This window comes from Priapulus caudatus, unplaced genomic scaffold, assembly GCF_000485595.1.
Source record: "Priapulus caudatus unplaced genomic scaffold, Priapulus_caudatus-5.0.1 Scaffold359, whole genome shotgun sequence".
Taxonomy (NCBI): Eukaryota; Metazoa; Priapulida; class Priapulimorpha; order Priapulimorphida; family Priapulidae; genus Priapulus; species Priapulus caudatus.
This window is the reverse complement of record NW_014577420.1, coordinates 59,913-72,978: the sequence shown is the minus strand read 5'-3', so window position 1 is coordinate 72,978 and position 13,066 is coordinate 59,913. Positions and strand designations below refer to the sequence as shown.

Below are 13,066 nucleotides of genomic sequence, written 5' to 3'. Positions count from 1 at the left end.
AATTCACCGCCTGGTTATTACGACGTCAATCGGCGATAATTAGTCAGGTCGTAGGGTGACCTGAGCCGGCTTTAGTAACTTGTGGCTCTTGCTAACGTCAAGGGAATCGGGGAGCCCTATAATATCTGCTAACACGAAGTCCGACTAAAGTCTAGTCTTTCCATTTCAGTTAAGTTCATTTCTTCTTTACTGAGAAGGGCTGGCCGGCTGGCACTTGGATTCCTATGCTGGATTCCATGATCACTGCTCAGTACATTCACGGTCACATGACTGCATACACTCTAGTTATTGTGCATGATGTGAAACTTAACATCCAATACAGTCCTAAAATCTTAGAATACAGTGATATTCTATATATAAATACATTTATTTGTTTGGTTTTCTATAGACTAACATGCTGCTGAAGCTTCGAAAAACAAGTGTCCTCTGCATATGTCAAGAACATTTCCGACAAGCCCCGGGAGTGCGCGGCTCCTATCAGCAACTGTAAAGTAGCTATAGATTGAGCATCAATATCTGACACAGGCCCACGAAGGCCGCTCTAATTGTTACATATCAGTCGAGAAACCTGGATGTTATCAGCACTCTCCATAGTTCATGCAAACTGCTGGACATATTTTTTATTTATTAGGTGATCACATAAAGTCGGTAAAGTACTGTTATGATAAATACAGTCCGTACTGAATATTTAAATTTGGAATATTATTGCTTACACTGAGTCAAACTGCTACGCTACAATTTTCAGTAACTTTATGTGGGGTCTTTACAGCTATTATTATGTATGCATAATCAATATCAGGAAATCCATAAACCCTTAAAAGGGTTTAATTTGTCTTTAAAAATATTCTAAATGACGCCTCTATGACGCGATTCACATGGTGGCGCCACTGCTGCAGATCCTCTCTGTCGGATGGCCTTGAACCTGTTGCACTACGAGAACTTCGCCATTCAACATCAGAAACGTCATTGAGAAGGACCGCATGCGCACCTGCTGGAGTTTCCACCTGACGACATCGAAGTCGGCGTGATTGTCCGCGGGAAGATCCGAACTGTGCATCCGTCATCCGGAGGAAGCGGTGAGGATCGGATCGGTACACACGAGGCGTTATCGGCATGCGCAGCTGGGTTTGAAAACTAGGAAGCGTACGCCTGTGTGCCTCCGAGTCGCAGCTTATGCTAGCCAGTCCTGTCCCAACATCGCCGATCCGAAAAGCACAGCTACCTATGCAATAATGCTGTTGCTGATTTTTGTATGAGTGGTATAAATATGGAGTATTACCTTCCGCCCAAAGGAGTTGGGAGGTTATTGTGATCGGTCTCGTGCGTTTGTGTGTTAGTGTGTTCGTGTAGCAGCAGCAGGCCAGTCAGTGTTAGTGTGTTGGTGTGTTGGCGCGATCGAATTTGCTCCGTCGAGTCAAGCGTGTACATGTGCAGCGCGAGCAGCAGCAACGAGCGGCTGCTACGAGCTATTGTTGCGCGGAGGTGTCTGCACTCTCCGTGAGTGCCCTCTGTCTAGTTGTTAATAATAACAAGGCAGACATCTAAGCCTTCATGGGTTCAGCCCACCATATTTTCATGGTGCTGGTGTTGTAAATCTGGTGCATATTTGTTAATTGCTTATGGTAAACAGGCAGACAGGTGATTGTGGGTAAGGGTGATGGTAACGTGTGTTGATATGACAGGGTAGACAGAGACTGTGTTTACATGGGTATATGTTTGGTAACATGTGTATGGTATGACAGGGTAGACAGAGACTGTGTTTACATGTGGTATATGTTTGTAACATGTGTATGGTATGACAGCGGCAGACAGAGACTGTGTTTACATGTGCAGGGTTCGACACTAACGCTAGTCCGTTAGTCCCGAGCACTAGTAAAAAAATCAGAAGGACTAGTAGATTCCCATAGCAGTTAGGTCCGCGCGGACTAGTTATATTTTCCCCGCCCTCACCGTCCAATTTCCCATCGATTTTACCAGCGCGGCAGCGTCTCTCTCAACCAAGATCAAAAGAGCTATATATAACTCATTCCCATTAACAAGTTTTCCTTGTTAGACACTCTAGTACAAGTAGAAACGCTAGCACGCTCTGCATGCCCTAAGCATGCTAGACCCTACGCCAGGACAAACATTGTTAATACAATGGGGCCACGAACCCAGTCTACCAATCGATCGCCTTGACAGTAGCTGTTTGACATAGAACAAACCGGTCTGATTGATAGAAATGACACAACTAATCAGTTATAGGCGCTCTCATAGGGAGGTATTTACATCCGCAAACACATCGCCATGCGTGTGGTTACTTGAAGCACTCCATGACACAATATAGTGAAGCTAATAGTAGGTACATCCTTATCCAATAGTATAATAATTCTATACTAACATCAAGGTAGTTATGTGGAAGTATTTGGACGGCGCCCGCCTCCACCTCCAAACCGTAAATCGCAGGAGGAGAAATTAGATGCGCCAGCGTGTCTATTGATAAGACAGCACCATGCCTGTTCACGAAACAGTGGGGGCCCAAGTGTGACCAGAACTGAGATTGAAATGTGTGGTGCGCGATCAAAAGAGGTGATGAAAGTGCACACGCACGCACACTCACGCACGTGTACGTGCCACACCACGCACACATGTGTACGTGCACACGCACGCACACATGTGTACGTGCACACGCGCGCACACACGCACGGACGCACCCACGCACGCACACACGTGTACGTGCCCACGCACGCACGTGTACGTGCACACGCACGCGCGCACGTGTACGTGCACACGCATCCACGCACACACATGTACGTGCACACGCACGCACGCACACACGTGTACCGTGCCACACGCACGCACGCACACACGTGTACGTGCCCACGCACGCACGTGTACGTGCATGCGCGCACGTGTACGTGCACACGCATCCACGCCACACACATGTACGTGCTGACGTATGCACGTACGTGTACATGCACACGCACGCAGGCACGTGTACCTGCACACGCACGTACACACACACACGCACGCACGCACATGTACGTGCATACGCACGCACGTGTACGCACGCACGCCCGCACGTGTACGTACGTGCCTATGCACGCACGCATGTGTACGTGCACACGCACGCACGCACACACGTGTACGTGCCCACGCACGCACGCACGTGTACGTGCACACGCACGCACACACGTGTACCTGCCTATGCACGCACGCACGTGTACGTGCACACGCACGCACACACGCACGTGTAAGTGCACACACACGCACGCACACACCTGTACGTGCACACGCATCCACGCACACACATGTACGTGCTGACGTACGCACGTACGTGTACACTGCACACGCACGCAGCACGCTGTACCTGCACACCACACGTACACACACACACGCACGCACGCACATGTACGTGCATACGGGCACGCACGCACGCCCGCACGTGTACGTGCACACGCACGCACACACACACGACATGACGTGCCTAGTGCCACGCACGCATGTGCGTGCACACGCACGCACACACGTGTACGTGCCCACGCACGCACGCACGTGTACGTGCACACGCACGCACACACGTGTACGTGCCCACTCACGCACGTGTACGTGCGCACGCACGTACGCACCCACGTGTACGTGCGCACGCACGCAAGCGTACGTGTACGTGCAGATCAGCTTTCCTCCCAGATGTCTTTGCCCACCTCTACTTTGGCAACTCTGATTTCAATTCATTATTGGTTTTCCCTTCGTAACTAGACGCCATTGTTTAGCAGTGATACCAGACAGGTGCACGCGCGCCGTCTATCCAGGCGATCAGTAAATGGCGCACCCATATAGAAATGCACATGCCTATTGAAAAAACGGCAGGCCCTACACCGATTACGTCATGGCCAGCTGACAAGGCCAAGGGGTTATAGATGTCGGCAGCACTTACCTCACGCACAACGCCTAGCCAGAGGTTCATTATGACGATAGCCGATACAAGGCGCCCCGGAACAGTTTGCAGCTATAAATGAGCCAAATGCCTTGCTGTGATAAGTGACGGATCCACAGATTCCTCATCAAAGGAAGCCGAAATTTTATTTTCGAATTAAAATTTAATTTATTAAATTTTAATCTTAGGATCCATATCAAAGTTACATGTATTTTATACAATTGAATGTCTTTTACAAAACCTTCTCTGGGGACACCCCTTGTACTCTGGGAGACACCCCTGTACCCCTAGCAGAAGGGGGGCTCCACCCTCCTACCCCACTGACCTCCTGGCCAAATCACAATGCTCGCTCGCTCGCCGCCTAGTAAGAGTCCTTTGGCAGGACTAGTAGAATCTTGGAAGGACTAGTAGATTTTTTCTTTTACTAGTCCTGTGGACTAATGAACTAAAATAGTTAGTGTCTAACCCTGATGTGGTATATGTTTTGATAACATGTGTATGGTATGACAGGTAGACAGAGACTGTGTTTACATGTGGTATATGTTTGGTAACGTGTGTATAGTATAACAGGTAGACAGCGACTGTGTTACATACGTGTGGTATATGTTTGGTAACATGTGTATGTATAACAGGGTAGACAGCGACTTTGTCTTACATGTGGTATATGTTTGTAACATGTGTATGGTATAACAGGGTAGACAGCGACTGTGTTTTGCATGTGGTATATGTTTTGGTAACATGTGTATGTATAACAGGCAGTCAGAGACTGTGTTTACATGTGGTATATGTTTGGTAACGTGTGTATGGTATGAACAGGTAGACAGCGACTGTGTTTACATGTGCGTATATGTTTGGTAACATGTGTATGGTATAACAGGGCAGACAGAGACTGTGTTTACATGTGGTATCATGTTTGGTAACATGTGGTATGGTATAAACAGGGTAGACAGAGACTGTGTTTACATGTGGTATATGTTTGGTAACATGTGTATGGTATAACAGGGTAGACAGCGACTTTGTTTACATGTGGTATATGTTTGGTAACATGTGTATGGTATAACAGGGTAGACAGCGACTGTGTTTGCATGTGGTATATGTTTGGTAACATGTGTATGGTATAACAGGGCAGTCAGAGACTGTGTTTACATGTGGTATATGTTTGGTAACGTGTGTATGGTATGACAGGGTAGACAGCGACTGTGTTTACATGTGGTATATGTTTGGTAACATGTGATATGCGATAACAGGGCAGACAGAGACTGGTTTACATGTGGTATAATGTTTTGGAACATGTGTATGTATAACAGGGTAGACAGCAGACTGTGTTTACATTGTGGTATATGTTTGGTAACATGGTGTATGGTATGACAGGGCAGACAGAGACTGTGTTTACATGTAGGTATATGTGTGGTAACGTGTGTATGGTATGACAGGGTAGACAGCGACTGTGTTTACATGTGGTATATGTTTGGTAACATGTGTATGGTATAACAGGGCAGACAGAGACTGTGTTTACATGTGGTATATGTGTGGTAACATGTGTATGGTATAACAGGGCAGACAGAGACTGTGTTTACATGTGGTATATGTTTGGTAACATGTGTATGGTATGACAGGGCAGACAGCGACTGTGTTTACAGGTGGTTTATGTGTGGTAACATGTGTATGATATAACAGGGCAGACAGCGAGCCACACGTGCGCGACTGCGTGCACTGCTACACGGCTGACTGGGTGGGAGTGTGCCGCCGATACCAGTGCTACAGCTCCAGCTACAACATTCGTGACAAGGTAGCCGAGAGGATTAATGTCGTCAGGGCAACGCCGAAGCAGACGTTTGAGATCGACTTGGAGGATGAAGCTCAGAACGATGGCATGGTGAGGGTCGCTATAGCGACGCGCTCGCTAGCCAACGTTTCCGTCCCCAGCATCGCGATGGAATGCCGCCACCAATGCGATAATGTCAATCTATCTTGCTCTTGTGTTATTTAAATTTATATCTATAATAATTGAATTTTATTATTAAATAATTAAAAATGTAATTTGTCATTAGTAATGACTAAAGTATACAATTCAAAATGCCAAGAGCTGGTCTATGCCAAAAAGAAGGACTGGACTTTGTTTTCTTCACGTTGATAAAACATGAATGAAAGTGCTAAACGAAAACAAAAATGAAATCATGTAAAAATAATTAATAATATTTGTAGTTTTTTACAAGTTTTAATTCAAGTTAATTATAACCAATAAAAATGCTAATGAAAAAAGACTAGTCATATAATCGTTAGTTAAATCCTTCCCGCGCCTATGTGGCGCATAGGGCGGTGCCTATCTCCGTTTCAGTAACCCTGAGTCATATAATCATAATAATCATTAAATATTAATTCGGTATTTCCGATTTCAAAAGTTCTAAACCTTTCGACCCAAGGATCAAAATAACCGTTCGTAACTTATCGACGTAACAACGCGCTAATGTATCGCACTTGTGGTGCCCCCTGCAGGACTCGCAGCGCAGCTCGGTCGTGGAGACGCCGCGCGCGTCCGTCGTCGAGGTGTCGCCACGCTCGTCTCGCTCATCGTCGGGCGACGTGACGCCGCGTAACTCGACGGCGTCGGCGGGCTGCGAGACGCCGCGCGGCAGCTGGGCGAGCAGCGTTTTTGACCTGCGCAACTCGCGCGCCGACCCGCTGCTGCCGGGACTCCTCGACAAGGTGCCCGTCGAGTACGTCGACCGCTTCAACGAGTCGCGGCGGCAGCAGGACCGCCAGGAGGCGCTGTTCAGCCTGTATCCGCTGCAGGAGGAGGTGCGTCGACCGCGCGCGACGTGATGCGGCGGTGGGGGGAGGCGGGGAATCATTGTGCTAGTGAATCTGTGAGACATATGTCGCTGTGTAGCTACAGTATAGAATTATTAAGTTACGGAATAATTCAGCTAGTAACTGAGAGGTAGCGTGGTAGATAACTACATGACTGAATAATAATAGATTATTATCTATAATAAAGAGGAGGATATCTAAATTATAAAAATATAGAATAATAATCTATTATTATTACTCCTGATAACTATATTATAGAATTATTAAGCTAGGGAATAATTCAGTTAGTAACTGGGAAACGGTGTGGTAGTCTAGTGTCTGGTAGATAACTACATTATAGAATTATTAAGCTAGGGAATAATGCAGCTAGTAACTGTGAGACAGTGTGGTAGATAACTACATTCAGTTTGACACTAACGCAGCCGTTAGTCCGAGACTAGTAAAAACAGAAGGACTAGTAACCGCATAGCATTTAGTCCGGCGGGGACTAGTTTAATTTCCCCGTCCCTACCGTCCAATTTCCCACGATTTTACCAGCGGCAGCGTCTCTCAACACAAGATCAAAAGAGCTATATATAACTCATTCCCATTAACAAGTTTTCCTTGTTAGACACTCTAGTACAAGTAGACGCTAGCACGCTCTGCATGCCCTAAGCATGCTAGACCCTACGGCAGTACAAACATTGTTAAACAATGGCCACGAACCCAGTCTACCAATCGATCGCTTGACAGTAAGCTGTTGAACATAGAACAAACGGTCTGATTGTAAGAAATGACACAACTAATCAGTTATAGGCTCTCATAGGGAGGTATTTACAATCGCAAACCACATCGCATCGCGTGTGTTACTTGAAAGTCCATACAAAATAGTAGTGAAGCTAATAGTAGGTACATCTTATCCAATAGTATAAATAATTTATACTAACATCAGGTAGTTATGTGGAAGTATTTTGGACGGCGCTCGCCCTCCACCTCCCAAACGTAAATCGCAGGAGGAGAAATAAGATGGCCGCACGTGTCTATGATAAGACAGCACGCAATGCCTGTTCACGAAACAGTGGGGGCCCAAGTGACCCAGACTGAAGATGAATGCGTGTGTGCATCTCAAAAAGGGTGCCAGAAATCAACCACCACACTCATCGTGTAACGTGCACACCAGCGGCAGCACAGTGTACGTGCACAGTTCGCAACGCGACACAACTATGTACGTCCACACGCGCGCACACACGGCACGGAACGCCACGCCACGCACGCACAGAGACGTGTACGTCCACGCACGCAACGTGTACGTGCACACGCACGGCGCGCCACACGTTACGTGCAGCAACGCATCCCCGGCACACACAGTACGTGCACACGCACGCACGCACAGGCCACGTGTACGTGCACACGCACGCACGCACGACACGTGTACGTGCCACGACAGAGGCCTGTTGTCACGTGTACTGCATCGCGGCGCGACGTGTACGGCACCGACGCATCCACGCACCAACACATACTTGCTGACGTATCACGTACACAGATGTACATGCACACAGATCACGCCGCCAGGCACGTGTACTGCACACGCACGTACACACACAACACAGCCAGCACTGCACCTGTACGTGCATACGACACGCCCGTGAACGCACGCACGCCCGCAACGTGACGTACGTGCCTATCACGCACCAGGTACGTGTCACACCAACGCACGCTACACACGTGTACGTGCGCCACCACAGCACCACGTGTACGTGCACCAGCGCAACGCACAACACCCCCGGGTGTACCCTGCCCTAATGCACGCACCGCACGCTGTACGTGGCACACGCAACGCCAACCACGTCACTGTAAGTGCACACACACCACGCACACACCTTACGTGCACAACGCATCCACGCACTTTGGCACAATGTACTTGCTCGACGTACACGGTACGTGTACATGCACTACGCACGCAGCACGTGTACCTGCACACCACTAACCACACACACCACGGGTCACGCACTGGTACGTGCAACGCGACTGCACAGCACGCCCGCACGTGGTACGTGCACACGCACGCAACACACACACCACAAATGACGTGCCTATGCAGCCACGCATGTGTACTGCACACGCAAAACCACGCAACCGGTACGTGCCACGCACGGCACGCACGTACGCGCACGACCACCACACACTTACGTGCCACTCACGCACGTGTACCGTGCGCACGCACGGTACCACGCCAGTGTACGTGCGCACCACGCAGCGTACTGTACGTGCAGATCAGGCTTCCTCCCAGATGTCTTTGCCCCTCTACTTTTGCAACTCTGAATTTAATTCATTATGGTTTCCCTTCGAACTAACGCCATGTTTAGCAGTGGATAGCCAGACAGTGCACGCGCCGCCGCTATCCAGCGATCAGTAAAAGCGCGCACAGCCATTAGAAATGCACAATGCATTGAAAAAACGCAGGCCCTTACATCACTATTACGTCATGCCACTTGACAAGCCAGGGGTTAGATTCGCACAACTTACCTCACCGACAAGGACTGCCAGAGGTCATTATGAGGATCGCCGATACAAGCGGCCGGGAACAGTTTGCACTATAAATGAGGCCAACTTCCTTGCGTGAATGACGGATCCACAGATTCCCTCATCGCAAAATGGTGGGAGGAAAGAAAGAAACGCACAAAAAAGGAACAGAAAAAATTCTTATTTTCGAATTAAAATTAATTAATTTAATTTAATCTAGGACAATATGCAAAGTTACATGCTATTTTATACAATGAATGTCTTTTAACAAAACCTTTCTGGGACACCCCTTGTACTCTGGGAGAGACCCCCTGTACCCCCTAGCAGAAGGGGGCCTCCACCCTCCCTACGCAACCTACCTCCTGGCAAATCACCAATGCCGCGCTCTGCGCCTAGTAAGAGTCCTTTGCAGGACAGTAGAATCTTGGAAAGGACTAGTAGATTTTTTTTTTTACTAGTCCTGTGGACTAATGAACTAAAAGTTTATGTCCTAACGCTGATTGGTATATGTTGATACATGTTATGGATAGACAGGTAGAACGAGCACTGTGTCATGTGTATATGTTGGAACGTGTGTAAGTAACAGGGTACGACAGCGACTAGTGTAACACACGTCGTGGTTATATGTTGGTAAACATGTGAGGTATAACAGGGTAACAAGCGACTTTGATTTACTGTGTATATTTTGGTAACATGTAGTATGATATAACAGGTAGACATGCGACTGTGTTTGCATGTGGTATATGTTTGGTAAGCATGTGTATGTATAACAGGGTAGTCAGAGACTGTGTTTACATGTGCTCATTGTTTGCGTAACATGTGTATGGTATGACAGGGTTAGACAGAGCGACTGTGTTTAGCTATGTTTGCGTATATGTTTGGTAACGATGTTTAGTGGTAGTAACAGGCAGACTAGAGACTGTGTTTACATGTGGTAATGTTGGTAACATGTGTATGGTATAACAAGGGTAGACAGAGACTGTTTTAATTGTGGTAATGTTTGGTAACATGTGTATGGTATAGACAGGGTAAGACAGCGACTTTGTTAGCATGTGGTATAGTTTGGTAACAGGTGTACGATAACAGGGTAGACACCAGACGTTTTGCAATGTGGTATATGTTTGTTAACATGTGTATGGTATACAGGGCAGTCAAGAGACTTGTTTACATGTAATATGTTCCATGCACCTTGAGAAATTGTGAGAAATTACGAGGTTACCACCGCACTTTCATGCAAAACGCGCGTACGATGTGTACTGCATGCCGTTACTAAGCTATGTGTCAACAAACACGTGCCTAAATGCAAGGTGTGTTACAAGGGAAACGGGGCTATTTTAGGTCGCGCGGCAATTTCAACTATCAGTGGCAGATGACAGCTATAGGAGGGTTGATGCTGAATTATACTGGCTTAGTGAATCATGAAAATTCTGGTTGTATCAACTATCATGTCTCTGACGTCATCAGTGACGTCCGCTGCTGCTCACTACACGTGTACGCGGGCAATCAAAACGCTCTCAAAGTTCACATGTACCGTTATATGGAGAAATTAGCATATACAGAGGTGGCACATAGTGTTACTTAGCCATCGAATAAAGTCGAAAATGAAAAATCTGTAAAATTTTGCCTAAAACCTTGAGAGTATCCTTAATCAACTCGGCAGCCCAAACAGGTAATGATTGACGAAATCGATTAATCGGAACACCACTAGTAATCGCAGGAATAGAAACAGTTCTATTTCTACGCGCTGGTCGGCGTCAAATCGTGAGTCCCAGCCAATCAGCACTACGTGTCGAGTCACATGATAATCATAAGTTAAGTAATGTGATTATCATAATTATACCCCTCGCCCGCAAAGAAGTTGGGAGGTATACTGGAATCACCCTGGTTATTACGACGTCAATCGGCGATAAATTAGTCAGGTCGTAGGGTGACCTGAGCCCGGCTTTAGTAACTTGTGGCTCTTGCTAACGTCAAGGGAATCGGGGAGCCCTATAATATCTGCTAACACGAAGTCCGACTAAAGTCTAGTCTTTCCCATTTCCAGTTAAGTCCCATTTCTTCTTTACTGAAGAAGGGCTGGGGCCTGGGAACTTGGATTCCTATGCTGGATTCCATGATCACTGCTCAGTACATTCACGGTCACATACTGCATACACTCTAGTTATGTGCATGATGTGAAACTAACATCAATACAGTCTAAAATCTTAGAATACAGTGATATTCTATATATAATACAATTTATTTGTTGGTTTTCTATCAAGACAACATGCTGCTGAAGTTCGAAAACAAGTGTCCTCTGCATATGTCAAAGACATTCCGACAAGCGGGAGTGGCGGCTCCCTATCAGCAACTGTAAGTAGCTATAGATTGAGCATAGTAATATCTGACACAGGCCCACGAAGGCGTCTAATTGTTACATATCAGTCGAGAAACCTGGATGTTATCAGCACTCTCCATAGTTCATGCAAACTGCTGGACATATTTTTTATTTATTAGGTGATCACATAAAGTCGGTAAAGTACTGTTATGTAAATACAGTCCGTACTGATATTTAAATTTGGGAATATTATTGCTTACACTGAGTCATAACTGCTACGTACAATTTTCAGTAACTTATGTGGGGTCTTTACAGTATTATTATGTATGCATAATCAATATCAGGAAATCCATAAAACCCTTAAAAAGGGTTTAATTTGTCTTTTAAAAATATTCTAAATTGACGCCCTATGACGCGATTCACATGGTGGCGCCACTGCTGCAGATCTCTCTGTCGGATGGCCTTGAACCTGTTGACTACGAGAACTTCGCCATTCAACATCAGAACGTCATTGAGAAGGACCCGATGCGCCACCTGCTGGAGTTTCCACCTGACGACATCGAAGTCGGCGTGATTCCGCGGAAGATCCGAACTGTGCATCCGGTCATTCCGGAGGAAGGGTGAGATCGGATCGTTACACACGAGGCGTTATCGGCATGCGAGCTGGGTTTGAAAACTAGGGAAGCGTGTGCCTCCGAGTCGCAGTTATGCAGCCAGTCCTGTCCCAACATCGCGATCGAAAGCAGCTACCCTATGCAATAATGCTGTTGCTGATTTTTGATGAGTGGTATAAATATGAGTAATTACCTGCGCCCAAAGGAGTTGGGAGGTTATATGATCGGTCTCGTGCGTTTGTGTGTTAGTGTGTTCGTGTAGCCAGCAGCAGGCCAGTCAGTGTTAGTGTGTTGGTGTGTTGGCGCGATCGATATTTGCGCGTCGAGTCAAGCGTGTACATGTGAGCGAGCAGCAGCAACGAGCGGCTGCTACGAGCTATGTTGCTGGCGGAGGTGTGCACTCTCCGTGAGTGCCCTCTGTCTAGTTGTTAATAATAACAAGGCAGACATCTAAGCCTTTCATGGGTTCAGCCCACCATATTTTCATGGGTGGTTGTAAATCTGGTGCATATTTGTTAATGCTTATGGTAACAGGGCAGACAGTGATTGTGGGTAAGGGTGATGGTAACGTGTGTATGATATGACAGGGTAGACAGAGACTGTGTTTACATGTGGTATATGTTTGGTAACATGTGTATGGTATGACAGGGTAGACAGAGACTGTGTTTACATGTGGTATATGTTTGGTAACATGTGTATGGTATAACAGGGTAGACAGAGACTGTGTTTACATGTGGTATATGTTTGGTAACATGTGTATGGTATGACAGGGTAGACAGCGACTGTGTTTACATGTGGTATATGTTTGGTAACATGTGTATGGTATGACAGGGTAGACAGAGACTGTGTTTACATGTGGTATATGTTTGGTAACATGTGTATGGTATGACAGGGTAGACAGAGACT

The 13,066-nt window shown here is 46.7% G+C and overlaps 1 protein-coding gene across 1 annotated transcript in view; it reads left to right on the top strand.

Annotated features, from left to right (window-relative positions):
* Positions 1 to 224: 224 nt before the first annotated feature.
* The window catches only part of LOC106809494 (dedicator of cytokinesis protein 7-like), a gene marked incomplete in the record, with an annotated part of 65,865 nt that continues 53,023 nt past the window's right edge, over positions 225 to 13,066 (top strand). The window contains 5 exon segments of the mRNA XM_014812581.1: positions 225 to 342; positions 975 to 1,076; positions 4,794 to 4,884; positions 5,594 to 5,792; positions 6,413 to 6,715. Coding sequence (XP_014668067.1) covers positions 225 to 342; positions 975 to 1,076; positions 4,794 to 4,884; positions 5,594 to 5,792; positions 6,413 to 6,715 — 813 coding nt within the window.